At 46.3% G+C, this 16,150-nt stretch overlaps 1 protein-coding gene across 2 annotated transcripts in view; it reads right to left on the bottom strand.

Annotated features, from left to right (window-relative positions):
• GALNT14 (polypeptide N-acetylgalactosaminyltransferase 14) overlaps positions 1 to 16,150 on the bottom strand; it is a 63,243-nt gene that overhangs the window by 29,809 nt on the left and 17,284 nt on the right. For both annotated transcript variants that reach the window (XM_042888337.1, XM_042888348.1), the window contains exon 2: positions 10,864 to 11,033. In XM_042888337.1, the coding sequence (XP_042744271.1) occupies positions 10,864 to 11,033 (170 nt within the window). The remainder of the gene's footprint in view (positions 1 to 10,863; positions 11,034 to 16,150) is intronic.

The raw sequence follows: 16,150 nt of genomic DNA, 5'->3' as shown, positions 1-16,150 counted from the left end.
TACAATAGTTAAGAAGCTAATAAATAATGCTCCAGGGTATGTATCAGCCACTCATGGGAGAGCTGGGGATATTGCACACCAGCTGAGCCCGTAGCGATGTGCTGAGAGCTCCCTGTGCAAGGCAACTTGTCTTTAAAACTCCAGATCTGTTCGTGCTGCGTCAGCCCAATTAGACCTCATGCACGCAGAAAGCACTAAAACTTCATTCACGAGCACATCCAAAGCTTGGTCACCAGCTCTATGGCTCGCCCCTAACTTCTGTTCAATGAGGCTTGTAACATCCCAAAGATGGGATGGATGACTGCGCTGCCATTACTGCATAGGCAATGGCCACTGCTGCTTCCACACCCCACATTACACGACATTTGTTTCCTCCCGTTGGCCCTCTTCCTGCATCTCACCCCCCCCATTTTAACAACAGCTACACATTCCGGCTCCTGAGAAAGCAGATTTCAGCTTAAGTGGTTTTTTGGCACTTGCTTGGGTAATAAAAACCACAGCTTGGAAAAGCATTAAATCCACCATGTCCAGGATTATTTTGTGTGACAATTACATCTGGGGTAATTTCAATTTAATACCTCACTGCAAGTGCAAATTGCAGTATGCAGCCCTAAAATTGCTGTAATAATGAAAATAAACCTGCTAACAACTGCCTGTGCTACCTCAGGCTGTCACTGGATAAATGTTTTGTGCTGCTTGTGGTATTTCATAGGTCACCCAATTGCCAACAAGAAAAAAAAAAGAAGCATAAAACCCCACCCACAATATTTTCAGGAAACAAAGAAAGAAAGTTTGAAAGATTTTTTTTTTAAGATTGTTCCTTAAAAAACAAAATAACAAAAAAAAAATGTAATAACCTTGCAGTGTGATGAACTTACAGGCTGAAGTCATTTAAAATTGAATTTTAAAGTCTTGCAGCAGGACTGGGGAGCAGTGTTAGCACTGCAAGTGCTAGCAGGGATGTGCAGCAGCCTGCAAGGTGGGAGCTGTAGTTGCTCAGTGAAGCTGGAGGGGCTCAAACCACCCAAGATAGAGCATCCACACACACAGACTATTCTGCCTTTATCCCAGAAGCCAAGAAGTTGAGCTTTCATTTAACGATAAGTTTCACTTTTCTGAGGTTTATTTCCCATTCCAATTTGAAATAATTTCAAAATTAAAGTTGTTACATCACAGGAGCTGCAAAGACCTCTTGCAAAATCCCAAACTTGGGCATTGCTACAGCTGAAGACACCTCAGCACCTCACAGACCTTCAAAGACACTGTTTGAAGACATTTCTCTTAGTTTGTTTTGACCCTCCTGCTCCTGACCAAGTTATCAAACACTCGCATAGACTCAATGCACAGCCAACTCTGCATACCTAGAGGTTTTCCTGAGGGGAAACACGTCAACTTCCAGAGCATTTCAACCCATTTTGGGTTTAAATTGGCTCATAGTGCCCCTCAACACACCAAAGCCTGTCTTGGAAACACAGAGCAAGCAGCCCAGTGATAACAGCATGACTGGAGACCAACTCTGCATCTAAGCCTTTCTTGGTCCATTCATTTGGAGCGTGCTTTTTCCTTGACACTTGCCATCCACTTCCAATGTGTTCTCTACATATTAGTTTTGAGCAGCAGATGAACTACACATGGTGCAACCCCCCCTTTTCTCCTTGAAAATGTGTAGGAGAATGGTCTAGCCAGCATGCACCTCAGACTGTTTGGGTTTGCCTCCACACTGCAGCCATGGGGCTCACATCAACCCTCTTATATCAACCCAGAGACCTGACATCTCAAACAAGATGCATTCACATATACATTTGTACCTTACCAAAAGGATGGGAGCCCTTCTGGAAATCAGTAGCAGTCCATAAGTGAAGAATAAAGCCAAGAAGAGCTTTCTCTTGTTATATTTTTATCATGAAAACTAGCTCAGCACTCTGTAGGCTTGTTGTGTTCACTGTAACTGTGTTCACACAGGGGGGGTCAGCGCTGCCTTCTTCAGGACATGTCATCCCCATAACTATTTTTGGTTCTCCTTGAAAATCCCCAGTCAAACAGACCACTAAGGATGCAAAAAGTTTGAGCAAGGGTGAGAATGCACAGTACAACCTGCAATAAATATTCAGTAGTGGTTAACATCAGAGCTGGCAAGGAATTATTTGGTATGTGTTAACTAGATGCAGAGGGATAATACTAAGGAAGACCATCAGGAAAACACTGCCAGTGTCTCAAACCAGTTTGGGCTGTAGAGTAAATTCCCAGAAGAACACGTACTACCAAACCACCAGCACTAGCAGGGAATCAGAGCTGCCTGAATGGTCATCACTCGCACTGCCTCCAGGAAGTTCCAAAAGATACTGGAGTTCAACTCAAAGAGCAGGTTGGCCAAGGAGGAGATGTTCTTATGTAGCTTCTGGCAGTTGCAGTAGTGTTATATTTAGCTGGTGCACACTTAGTATTTCTTTTAAGTTGCTCCCTCTTTTGGTTTTCTTCCTTTCCTTCCTACTTTTTCTTCCTTCCTTCCCTTTCTCTCTTTCTTTCCCTTAAAGATGGATAATAAAATAATTAATCCAACAGCTACTTTTGAAGAAAGGGAGAAAAGCAAGAAGGAAAAAAAGCCTTCTGTGCACATGATGTGCTGCTTGCTTGTGAACCGACAGACAAGATGATTCATTAATAATTTATTAACAATTCACTGGATTTTATTCTTTGGAAAAGGGGAGGAGAATAAAAAGAATCTACTCAAATGGAAGGAGAGAATAATATAGCTGCATTCAAAGCCAAGTTAAACAAGACTGTACATCTTGATTTTCAAAGAAGCTCATGAATATTTTGGGATTCTTGGGCTCTCCACACTGACTCAGGGCCTATACTGTTTCTCCAACCGATTGTGATTTAACCTGGCTCAGCACCATGCAGCCAGTTGCTTACTTTCCTCCCCATGCAGGAGGATGGGGGGGAAAAAAATGGGAAAAAAAACAACTCATGAGCTGAGATAAGGACAGCTTAATAAGAAAGCAAGAAAAGGAAAGAGAAACAATCAAAAATCAACAACAACAGAAAGAATAAACAAAGCAAGTGATGAACAATACAACTCCCACCACTATCTGAGTGATGCCTAGTTGGTCCCTGAGCAATGGCAGCCTCCCTAGCCAACTCCCTTCATGTTATTGCTCAGCATGATGCCACAGGGTTGGGGACATTCCTGGGCCAGTCTGGGTCAGCCATCATGGTTCTGTTCCCTTCCAGCTCCTTGTGCACCCCAACCCCCTTACTGACAGTGTAGCACGAGAAGTTGGGAAGTCCCTGACTTAATGCAAGCACTGCAGGTAGTGAGGGTGCTTTTGATGCTTTTGATGGGGAAAAAAAGAAAGAATTTGCTTGCAGCCTGAACTATCAACCGTAGCCAACTTCAGAGAATTAGTTCCATTGCTTGCTAATACCCAACTTCGATTTCAGTCTAGGTAAACATATCAGGTCAATAGAAACACTGCGACAAGCATGAAAGTTAAAACAAACAACTTTATTCTGTCAGAATTGCTCAGAGCAAGCTATCAAAGTAATCAATGGCACATAATAATTATAAGGCAAGTAGTCAATACGTTATAGCAGTCAAAGGAAGAGGGAGGCTCTAGCAGGGAGTGATCAATGGCAGCCTGGGAGCACCAAAGCACTTGGTGATGAAGCAATATCCATCCTCTGAAATCACTCGTGGGCCCTGCTATGGTTTAGGGCATGCTTTCTCTTTCCTCCAAAAATATAGGATCTTTTCTCTGCATCATAAGGATGGAGGCTTCTGGAGGTCAAGGAGGAGACACTGTGTTCCATAGAGGAATGGGTGCTAAAAACCCACCCACTGGGAGTCACCAGAAGCCACCACCACCTCCTGCCATTAAAAGGTCCCCAGGGCCTCCCAGCCCTCCCCAGTGCAACACAGCTGTACTTTGCTTCTCCACTGACATCTCCTGCAGATGTTGGGGACCCAACACGCATCACAGCATTGCTTCTGCTCCGCTGCATCATTTGTTCCCTAGAAATCCAACACATTCTTTTTATCTGATTTTAGAAATTGCTTGCCTTTAAATACAGCCTGTCATTTTTAGATGACTAAGAGCGTCAAAAACATTTGAGATCTAAATGATTTCTCTGGGTGAGAAAAACAGATCAGTTAGGCCTTACATCTTCCTGCATTTTTACTGTCAGATTCCCTAAGAGCTTCACTTTTGATTTAGCCTGAAATTGCTAACTCCTGTTTTTAATTTTTCTTAAAAAATCAACCAAGCAAAACACCATTACTCAGCCAACCTGGCCAACTCCTGTCCACTGACATAGTCCCCAAACTGACAACATAGCCATAACCCAGGCAAGGTGAGCTGAACAGATCTGACCAGCCCCTGCTCTGCCTCCACGCAGAGCTTCAGCATCTTGGATGAAAGCAGTGGTGCTTGAGTTGATCTGCTGCTCACATCCTCACATCAGAATGGAGTGGTTCTTCCTCAGGGCACAGCTACTGGCAGGTCACTGGCTTTTATTAAATTCCCAGCTGTCTTCATCCTCCTTCTACCCACCTTCTGCTCCCATCATGACACACAGAGAGATCGCTGCACACAGGCAGATTCCTGGAGATGAGCTTTTATCTCCGGGTGAATGTGTCACAGAAGTGGATCTAATTAACTAGGGCTCTGTTGTTGAAAAAGGTTAATATTTTATCACGTCTTCTGTCTGGAGGAATAATTAGCCTTGGCAGTACCAGCTCATCCATTTCCTGAGGGCCTGAGTGAGAGATAAGAGGCTGGAGAGACAGGTGGCACTGATGGATGGATGGCCACTACCTCAAGTTTGGGCTGACAGCACATCTAAGCTGCAGCTGCTTTTCAGCACTAACTCGCAGGGGAATATTAACATGGGAAAAACCCTGCTTCAAAGGCTGTACATCTTCTGCTCTTCCTAGTCTGTGCCCTTAGTGACGGGGCACTTTAGAATGAGGCACTGGGATTCAACCAAGAGCCTATCAGCACCAGCTCCAGCACTTTGTCTGTGGGCTCTACAGCTGGTGTTGTGCTGGGGCAGCCTCCTTGATCCCCAGCATCTGCACAAGAAAATCCCCAATCCACTGCATGCCCAGCTGTCCTCATCAAAGGATTCAGTGCACATCATCTCCCCACAAGGCTGCTAAGAAGAGCAGAGAGGCAAACTTCATTTTTTCACCTTTCTTGAATGAATGGAGAAATTGAAAAAGAACAAAGGAAGAATCGCTTTCGATCAACCCAGAAGTATTTTGTGCACGTTTTCTTGGCAAAATATAATAGCGGTGGGGGAGGGTATGGAATTTCCAAAGCAAAATCAAAGCTGCCTCATGGGGAAATAAGACAAAAATAACCTCGGTGAAGAAAATCTATCACTTGGGGAAGGGGCAGAAGCTGCTTTCATCTGTTTTGCTCAGCAGTTTTCGGCAAGCAAAATACTAGCCCAAATAAATTAAAGGTGCCTCCTCCACTCTTCTCAGGAGAATGTCTGTCCCTTGTTGACACCCTTTGTATCCAGCGAAGCAATGCAGGGCTGGCACAGGGGACAACTTGAATGAACATAAGGCGTAGGAGATGTGAAATCCATGTTATAACCCAGTGTTGGCTAGGTCAGCCCAGAATCTCCTCTCTGCCAGGACCTGGGCTCTGTAAGCAGGGGTCTGCAGGGCCTGGCAGGCTCTGCTGATCCCCCACATCCTACAGAAAGCTTTTAGCCAAGAACATGCAGCTCAGGAGCAGTTTCTCCTTGCTGTACAGACAGGAGCCATAACTCACTCTCCCAGCACAGCTCTTTCCTGTACTTTCCGATATGACTAGCTTTGCCCTCCAGAAGAAATGAGTTACAGCCCCTTAAGCAGCACATCCTCATGCATTCAGAACATTCGCCTGTATATTTCCATCAGATCCTTACACAGCCTATCTCACTTCTGAACTCCTTCCCAAGGGTCACCCTCATCCTTTTCGCTTAGGAGAAAGAAAAAGAAGGGGAGAAATAGGACTTCAAATCCACAACTGCAGAATTTGCAAAATCATCATTTGCCATTTCCCTACAGTATCTGTGATCAATTCATAACCAACCCTGTCCCTTAACTGCCCATGCTGCAGCATCTTATCCCAGTACCATTTCTGCTTAAAGCTATCTTAGGGGAGATACAACTTCTCAGTGCTTAAGCCCATTAAGTCACATTTTATATAGCCCCTTCTCAACACTTCTTTCCACTAAATGGAAAGAAAAAAAAAAAAAAGCTTCAAAAATGCTATAAAGTAAAAATAGATATTTGAAAAAGATGATTACATTCATTGAGTTTTGTCCCCTAAAGCCATCAGCCTGTCTCAGAAACCATCAGGTCTCCTCCACCAGACAGCAAAAACAGGGCAGGAAGAGTCACAGATGCTGTCACACATACTGGTGAGGCCACAGCCATTGCCAAGATGAGAGCCTGGACACATAACCAGCTCTTGGCCAAGATTGCATGCTTCTAGCCCAAATCACAGCCCACAGGTCCCCAAGGAGACCCATCAGGTGTTCCCACACCTGGGTGAGACAGCAGCAGAAGATAAGTCTTTAACCTCCAGTACTTCAAAGCACTTCACTCAAGGCTTGATGCTGAGTAATTTTGCTATACCAACATAAAAGTGTTTTCAGGAAGCCTGCATGTCCCTGAGCAGGTTTTGATCTCTTTGATACCAGTGTGAAACCGAATAATCTCCCTCTGATGCCAGTGGGGCTTGCCTAGATTACAACTGTCTCAAAGGTGATTAAGCCCAGGATGCTATTTAGGGATGCTGCTCACAAACTGCTTCCCTTTTGTGGAGCACCTTCAGGCCAGATCCAACAGAAGCAGGAGAATGGGAAATTTAGCTAAAATTAATATTTTCCCCCTTTTCAGGCAGCATCACAGACTGGAGACAAGGACGTTACGTTGAGTTTGCTTGAGCCTCGTCTACAGCAGAGCCTGAGCAGTTGTTGCGGTGCAGTGCAGTCACTGCACGGCAGGCAGTGAGGACAGGAAGCTTTATCAAGAGTGCTTTGATGTGTATCACCTCCTCCTCTCATTTAAATGCACTGACTGTGAGTGACTGCAGTGTCTGCATGATAGGACAGACGTGGGTAATGTAAGGCTGGCTACTCGAGCAACTTCAAAGCCCGTTACACAAATCAGAGGCAGCTACAAATTACATGTGCTGCAGTCAAGGTTTTTAAATTGTGTTGCAAAACACTGATCCACACGACAGGCAGGAGACCTAGAGGTCACAGTGGTTTCTGCAACAGCAAAGAAACCTGGTCCGATTTCATAGCCAGGAGGCTGATCTGCGGTTTTCTTCCAAGCAGAATTACTTTACGATTTTATGAAGTGCTTATTTCTGATTAATAGCAAGGAAGGCCTGTGCTGCCCTCTTTGCTTAGCTGCCAACAACTGCAAATCTCAATATTCTCAGCATTCTGGCTTTGGACATCATAAGTGATAGCTAATAAAGAACCACAAAAGCAGGAAGACAGCCATACCCCTTTGCATCCAGACACATTCAGATCGGAGTTAAAGAGCTTCAGGCACATGCTAGCTACTCAGCTGCTTTTCAGGTCTTCAGTTCAGGTACCAATGAGGACAGCAGAACAGAGCACAACCCCACCTCTATCCTGTCAGCCAGGAAATGCAGGTGCAAAAGCACAACACAGGTCTTTATCTGTGCTCTAAAACAAGCCAAGCGAGAAACATAGAGGCATTTCTGTATTCTCCAGATTATGTTCAGCTTCTGGGGATTAAAAAGACAAGACACACCTATATCCCTGCACGGGGAACTGCACTTCTAACTGATGAGAATCAAAGGAAATGCTGGGTTGTCTCAACATGGTTTTGGACTAGTGGGCAACAAGGTTGGAGGAAAACAAGGCAGTGTGAGAAGTGCAAGGAGAGCTTAGAAAGATTAAATCAAAGGCCGTGCCATCAAAAACAAGAAAATCTTACGGCATGTGTTGTTGCAAGCAAAGGGAATATGACAGACTGCAAGATAAGATTTTTATGGGGGGCAAGTCCATGTGATCAAGTTTATGGCTGAGAACACGCTCCATGTCAGCAGATGATGCTGTGTCCAATCTCCAAACCTGCCAGCATGCCTGCAAGGCTCTCTTCTTAACCACAGCTCGATTTGAGCAGCTGCTTGCTTTTTCTCAGACATGCACATATGCACACAAATATACCCCCTCCAGCAGTTGTAAAATTCAAGCTCAGCCGGGAAGATATGGCCTCTCATAAAACACTTGGGACTCAGGCAGCTTCAGAAATTCAGAGGATTATTGCCTTGTGCCAGGATTGAGCAGGGCTCTGTCTTTGTCCTCCATGCTCTGCCAGCTCAAGACAACACTACAGAACCTGTATTGGAGCTGCAGAAGGAGAAGCAGGGGGAATAGAATAAAACAGGCAGTAGGGGATGCCTGAGGCTGGCTGACATCCTTTGCACACTTAAACACATTGCAGTTGCTAGCAAAGTCTGCTGGAAGTTCTTACATCTCCAGAACACTGCTGCAACACCTGTTGATCTTGTCCCCAGTTTTATCTATCTGCTTCACTTCAACAGTGAGCAGAAATCCCTGCTCAGGCTAGTTCTTCTGGTTCAGATAAGGCACACTCTCTGTCAACTTCCAAAACTAGCTATGCTGAAATGAGCCATGCTGAAAAGCTAAGATACGCTCCCTATGCATGGCACTGCTGCCCAGAGCTGTGGTGCCCCATCCCTGGAGGTGCACAAGGCCAGGTTGGATGGGCCTTGGGCAGCCTGAGCTGGTGGGGGGAGCCCTGCCCACAGCTGGGGTTACAGCTGGGGGGGCTTTAGGGTCCCTTCCAACCCAAGTCATTCTGTAATTATATGATGGCAGCTCAACTGCTGCTAAAGGTAAGAAGTGGCAGTGAGGTATCCCAAGCAGCCTGTGACCACAACAGCTAAAGGGATCAGCCACCTACCCCAGCAACAAGCAATGCTCATGCACAGCTCAGACGTGCAACCTGCACCTGGGCTCAAGCTGGTGTTGTGAGCATGGGAATTTCTTAGTCTTGACTCTTGGTGGGGATGGGATAACCATCACAGGATGCTGCATTGCCCTTCCGTTGGGAAAGGCATCCCTTCATGTGGTCCAAGAGCTTGCTTGGTGCATAACCAGGAATGCAATTAAAGCAAAACCTGAAAACTTGGTGTGAGAGCAGAGCATTCTGCTTTGGGCACCAACACTTGGCTGAGAGACTGTAGGAGACCTGCTCACCCCAAGGACGTGCTTTAGAGGTGAACAAGTGTCCCTACAGCCTCCTGCCCCTCACGTGAGCCTCTTTGGGGATGGCAGCTGGGAGCCCCTTGGCATGGCTCTTTGCACGGCAATGCACTGGAGCAAGGCACATTGTAGGATGCAGCTTCCCTCATGAACAGCTGAAGCACCAGCTGCAGCAGCTCCTCAATCACATGCATTCTGAGTAAACATTTTCTTCTATGTGGGATGTTTTGCACTCTGCATTTCCATCTTCCCCCAGGCCACCATGCCAGGACCTGGGTGCAGCCAGGGGGCAACTGAGTCTACCTTCTTTCTTAGTAGGGCAGATGGTTAATAACCTTGGGGTTAATTCCCTCCAGGAATAGCACGCTCACTCTCTGATCTACTCTAATAAGTGTCCATCAAGGCTGTTAGCCCCATTCTGGAGAAAGGAGCTTCTACTCCTTACTATGAAAAAGGGCTAGGAAAACAAATAGTATTAATAAATAAATAAGTAAGCACTACTGACTACTAGAGGGCTGGAGAGCTGTTGTCATTTCAGCATTTCAACCAAAGTGCTGAAGAGAATTTTTGGGTGCCAAAGGATATGTTTTTACCACCATGATGCTGGGTTATTTCTTTCAGCAGCTCCAATAAGTTCTTACCTCTCCCGTTCACTCCACAATAGACTCTTACAGCCCCCCATGAACTCCTCCCTCTGTAGAGAAAAACAGTTGCTGAGCAGCTGTTCCATCCATTTGCACCATCTCAGGGCCTCCTTCACAAGACAAGAGTTCCCAGCACCAGCAAAGGCTATGCCCATCACAGTGATGTGTTCCTGCACACCCACTGCTGCAGCTATATATCACACAAACTTATCCTGCTTTTCTGGAGAGAAAAAAAAAGGTTTTTTCTTTCTGTTCTTATGATCTTGGAATAATGCATTTACATGGGAAGTAATGTTTTTAATTGATAGATTCAGGATTACTACACCTGACAATAAATCAATTTAAGTGAAATATTTGATTTTAAGGATACAATCCAGCCAGAACAAAACCCAGTCTAAAAGCCCAGATCCCCCTCTAACATCCTCAAATCAAGGAAGCAGAACACTACTATCTGCCCATATAACAAGATTTCTTGAAGGAGATGAGGAAAATACAGAAGACTGAATAACATTACCATTGCCACTTCTCCTGATTTCTCTGTGAATCCTAGGATGCCCTTAAATCATAGGCTCATAGAGCTATTATGGTTGGAAAAGACCTCTCATATCACCTAGTCCAACCATCCACCTACCATCAGTATCACTCAATCACCACGTCCCTCAGTGCCACATCTCCATGGTTCTTGAGCACCTCCAGGGACGGTGACTCCACCACCTCCCTGTGCAGCCTCTGCCACCGCCTCACTGTTCTTTCTGCAAAGAGTTTTCTTAATACTCAACGTGAATCTTCTGTATGCAACCTAAGGCCACTACCTCACATCCTAGGGGCAAGCGCGTCTCCTTGCTGCGCACACCTCTCCGTGCCCCTGCCCTAACCCCCCCAGCAGAACTGTGGTCCCCCCGCAGTGCCTGGCATCCCAGGGGAGGGAGGGCATTGTGGGCAGAACCTGTGGTGGCGGGTGTCACGGACGGCACGGTCACTGGGCATCCTCTCGCTCTCCCGCTGGTTAAAGGCATGGAGCCGGTACGGGTCCTCTCCGCCCTTCCACTTCCGAGCGCTCAGGTATCTCCGCTCTTCAAACTGATCCCACAGGTCGTCCCAGTCCGCCTCGGAGCCCTGCGCGCACAAAGTCAGCCCCATTAGAGACAGGAAGGAGCACCCGGCCCCGCTCCAGAGGTTGGGCAGCCCCGAGCCAGGCGTCGCTGGAAGATGCTAACAGTGAGCTTAGCTAAGCCTTTGTTTTTTGTTGGTTCTTTTTTCTTTGTTTCTTTTCTTGTTTTCTTTTTCCCTGCAGTCCTGTAGCGACGTGTTAAAGAGAATTTGGTCGTTGGAGTTTGAAATGATTAATTTCTAACCAAACACCCCCACCACTGGTGGGTCCCGCTCTCTAGCAGCATGGTCTCAGCAAAAGCAGACAGACGCACAGACCTGCAGCCCTGCCACGCCATGCCCTCCTGGGGTGCCAAGCAAAAAGGACAGAGAAGCTTTTTTGGCACCTGGCCAGCGAGTGCAAGACAGCGCCGATAAGATCGCATCATTCCAGCAGCACAGGCTCTTTGATCTCAACACGTAATGCAGAGAGATTCAAACATTTACAGATGGCTCAGCCCCTAAGAAAATTGTGATCTTATCCAATAATTGATCTTTACTCCTTTTTTTTTTTTTCTTTTTTTTCCCCCCCCCCTTTTCTTTCTTTTTTTTTTTTTTTATTTCTGTTAACACCATCTCAAAGGAGATTTTGCCTGCTAATAGTGAAAACGGAGCTTTTGAGACGGGTGATTTTTATCCTGTAATTGATTTTACATGCGACAGTGCACTCGCTGTGTTAACAGGACAGGGAGGAGGGAGCCCCAGCTGCTGCTCATCAGCCAACCACCAGCACTGCTGCAGGGCATCCCCAGAGCACAGTACCCAACAAGCACCCCGCTTCAAGGGACTCTCCCCCAACTCCTAGTAGAGCAGGGCTACAGGGCCTTGTAGGTACGGGGTAGTTATTCCCCTGTAGCTTGACCTCACAGCTTTATTTGGAGTTCCTCCAGAATTTATCCTGCTGCATGACACAAAGAAAGCCCTGAACTACCAGCTGGATCAAGAGAAAGCCCTCAAAGACTGGGAGAGAGTTATTAAAATGATCAGGTCACCACACCCAGCAGGTTTACGAGCAGAGGAACGTACGTAAACCATCTGTAGGTTTTCAGGAGGACCGATGTAGACGGGGTGATAAATATTGTTGATGTTTTTTCTGAGGCATCTTGCAAAACATGATTTACTGCTGTGTAAAAGATGAGGGAAAAGCAAGCCGATTGCATCAAAGGTCCACCAAAGCCTTCGAGTTTATAAAGATTTCATGGTGTGCCTGGGGGGACTTGCTCTGTTAAAACAACTGCCACCTAAATTTTAATGGCAGGAAGAAAAGCAAAACTAGCTTTTTTAAAAAAAGAAATCAAACTTGATTTGAGAAATGGATTTTAAAAGTGGTCACAGAGCACTTAAGGCTGTTAGATGTCTCTCTATATATTTAAATGTCAATTAAATCCAATAGGCTTAGAGCAGCTGGACATGCACCATTCAGGAAAGGCTCCAACAAGCTTGAGTGAGAAGGCTGCTGTGGGTCAGGAAAATGTTGTTTGCTAGCTATCCCCAGCCCAGCTGCACACTTGGAGCATCTCTGTGGTGAACATTCAATACCCCTGCAACATTTCCTCCTGAAACTCGCCAGCCCACTTTGATTCATCTGCTTCACCCACCTAGAGACAGGACATCAGTTCTGGGTCACTGGATGAGGTCTTAATTGTAATATTTCCCTTACATATTATCACCTCTTCCTTGCTCTAGAGTCCTGTCTTAGGAATTACTTAACTGATGTGCAGAAATCTAAACTTAATTTATTGTGATCTAACTCACTTTACAAGCCAAATTGCCCTGCACTAGAAAAGAATTAAGTCAATACTCTTCTTGCCTTTCTATCTTCCACAGCGCTCCTCTCCCTAAGCTTCATATTCATTTTCTCTCATGTACAAGTAATAAATTTTCATTGTTTTTCCTTGGAATTAGGTAATTTCTCTTTTAGCACTGCAATTTAATGGCTAGTATTAATTATAGGAAACACTCAGTGCTTAAAGAGTTTGAGAGACTGAATGAATCCACAGGAAAGAGTGGAAAAAGATATCAAAAAAATGAGTAGCTCTGGCCACAAGTGCTATGAAGCTCACTCTCTCCTCCATGCTGCACCCTGCAATGCCTCTGTTGCATTTTCTTACCCACTGCAGAGAACATCAGCTGCATCCCATCATGTGGCAGGGATGCTCCCAAGCGAGAATGCAGAGCAGGGAGAACTGTCTCATGTCAAAAATACCCCCAGATCCCAACAACAGCAAATAAGAGGTCAAACAACAAACCAAGATCAAGCACAGGGGTGATTTTCCACTTCAACGGCACTGGGTGCAAAGGTGTATTTTGTCATCTCCTGCTTAAATAATGGATCAGGAACAAAAGAAGGGGCAGTGGTGCTGTGGAGGAATAGCAGGTCATTAGCTGCTAAGAATACAATCTTCTGGCAACCATTAGTGCTTTGTTTATGTGGATTTCCCTGAATATGACATATTAATGGCATAATAATTGTGTGATTACAGTAAAGCAGGGATCACTGGAGAAGGAAAGAGGAACAAGCATCCCTGCCTGCTTAGGGCATGAGGCATCCTGCAGAATAGTTCTGCCCCCAGATACGGGCTGAATGTTTGCAAAATGAACTGTTCTGTCCAGAGCAGGGAGCTTGGAGAGTTCATAAGGAAATACATATGGGAAAAAAAAAATCATCCACTGAAAATCATTAAATAGATCATTCCCTGAGCTGAAAGCAGTTGGGAGAGCAGGAAAGGCATTCCATCTAGCCCAGGTGGGTGCCAAGGAGGAAAGGTAGTGGGCAGCAGGAACTAAAAGTGGCTCCTGATTCAGTCCATTGCGATGTTTACCGGCTTAAAATAGAGAACATAAGCCTTTGCTAAAATAAAAGTTGTTTTTGTTTTGGCTCCATTTAGACTCACACAAGCAGGACAGGCACAAGGCACAGGGTTTCACATGGGCATTCTGTGCTTGCTCTCCCTCTTAGGGTCTGGCTCAGTCACTTGGAGAGCTGGGAGCACCAGCAGAAACAAGGCATGTCATTGCACTGGGACATGATCATAAACATCAGCACATCAGCAGAGACCCTTGCTCTCTGAAGAGCTGCAGCCTCTCTTCCTTAGGTAGGATCTCGCCTCCCCAACCCCTCACCAAGTGTTCATCTCTGAGGCTTTCCTGGGACTTGGGCATTAATAAAAAGGAGGACAGGAGAAATATCAAAATACATCAGCCTAGCAGGAGCTCCAGTAAACAAGGGAAAACTCCTCTCCATTTGGTGCAAGCAGCCTCTAGGGATCCCGATATCCTGAGGCATGTCACTCCAGTCCACAACAATTCGAACTCTGTGTGTGCTGCTGCTCAGGGACACCAAAGAAAGAGGGTAATCCTTTGGCAGGAATTGCAGCCAGGCATTACACAAATGAGATTTAAACATCATGCCAAAGCACTGGGCCCCTGTGAGCGGAAGGCTTGATTATAGGGCTGCTGCTGTCCAAGGCGCTAATGCCATCTGAAGGGATTATATATAACACTTCAAACAGAGTAGGGCTCATCCTTCCCTGTGCCCTGGTGCCCGAGCAGGCACTAAGAGGGACAGCAGCCCCAGCAGGAGAAAGCAGCAGGGCATCGCGCTGCCTCCCCATCTCCCCGAACATCCCAATGGGACTCGCTCAAATGCAGGGTGGGACCGCACATGGGGCACTTGAAAAAGCTGAGCATCAAGGTGCAAGTCACACTTTGGGATATATTTTTTCTGTGCTCTAGTCCACATTCTGATAGCTCCATCCCAACCTGCAGCGACAGGCACGGCTACAAGGCCACACTCTGCCTCATGTGGTGGTCCCAGAAGTGGGCTGCAGACCAGGCTTTGTGCCCACAGTGCCGTTCTGGGGAGATCCAGGTACTGTGCAGCAGCTGGGGGACTGGCACAGGACCCACCCCTCCTTCTGCTTACCCTCCTATAAGCAATCCGAGCACTTCAGTACAAAGTTAGCCAACTGCAGGCATTTGTATGAGCCCACAGAAGTCACTGTTTAAACACTTAACTCTTAAGTGCTCGCTTAAGCACCTCTTTGGCTCAGGGCCTTCTTCATCAGCTTTGTGCTGACTCCAAACACGTGCTGGAAATGGAGGCAGCTCTGATCCCAGGCTGTCACCTGCCCTTCACAGCCTTCTGCCCCGTGAAGACTTCAGCTCCAACTCCTCAGTTTGAGGGCTGTGACACTTGCTGAAGTACCTGGGCACAGGTACACCTTGGTGGCAGCTCCATGGGGTAGACCCTGAAGGGCTACCTCAGGTGAGGATGCAGAGCTGAGCCAAGGACCTCCCATCGCTTGGAGGTGATTCAGTATCTCTCAGCAGAGCTGAGACCATTCAGGCTGGGGGAAGAAAAAAACTAAATATCAGATCAAATATTAATACAGATACCTAATTAAGACAAAGCATTTTTCTAGCAAAGTCTGTCCTCTGACTTGAGTCCCTAGAGGATCTCTAATCATTCATCACTGAGCTTGCTGCAAGTGACCTTTTCCTGCCTGTGCCTGGTCTCTCTCACACACACAGCTGTCTTCAAAAGACAGAGCATTGCCTCCTTTTGCTAGCTCAGCAGGAGCACGAGTCCCTGAGGACCTTCCAGTAAGTGTCCCACTTACCCACGGCCCTGAAGCCAGGGCCATGTTGTCATTACCCTTGCTGGAAAATGGCCATAGCAAAGGACTTGGCCTTCGAGAACTTAAGTCTGTAAGCACTGCCTGGATGGAAATATTCCTGTTCTGGGTCTTGACCTGGATTTCCAATGCCTCAGTGTCCCCATGCTCATCTGGGCATAGCATAGGCTGCTGGCCATTGATATGGCACAAGGAGCCATTCCAGAGCTGAGGCAGCTGGACTGTGTTTAGGTAGATCACAGCTAGGACCAGCACTTTGTGCATTTTCCATTTGTATCCTCAATAAATGATGCACAGGGTTCACAACACCCTTCAGGGGCTTATATTTGCCAACCTCGCCAGCCAAAGATGAAGGCGCAAAGAGCTGCCAGAGGATTATTGATGCAGTTTCCAGTAAGGGCACCAAAGCTTTAATTTTAAACGGATGGCTAGGGCTGCCACCAACAT

Source organism: Lagopus leucura, unplaced genomic scaffold (assembly GCF_019238085.1).
Source record: "Lagopus leucura isolate 7727_CA_CO unplaced genomic scaffold, USGS_WTPT01 Super-Scaffold_73, whole genome shotgun sequence".
In the NCBI taxonomy this organism is placed as follows: domain Eukaryota; kingdom Metazoa; phylum Chordata; class Aves; order Galliformes; family Phasianidae; genus Lagopus; species Lagopus leucura.
This window is presented reverse-complemented; position numbering and strand designations above follow the sequence as displayed.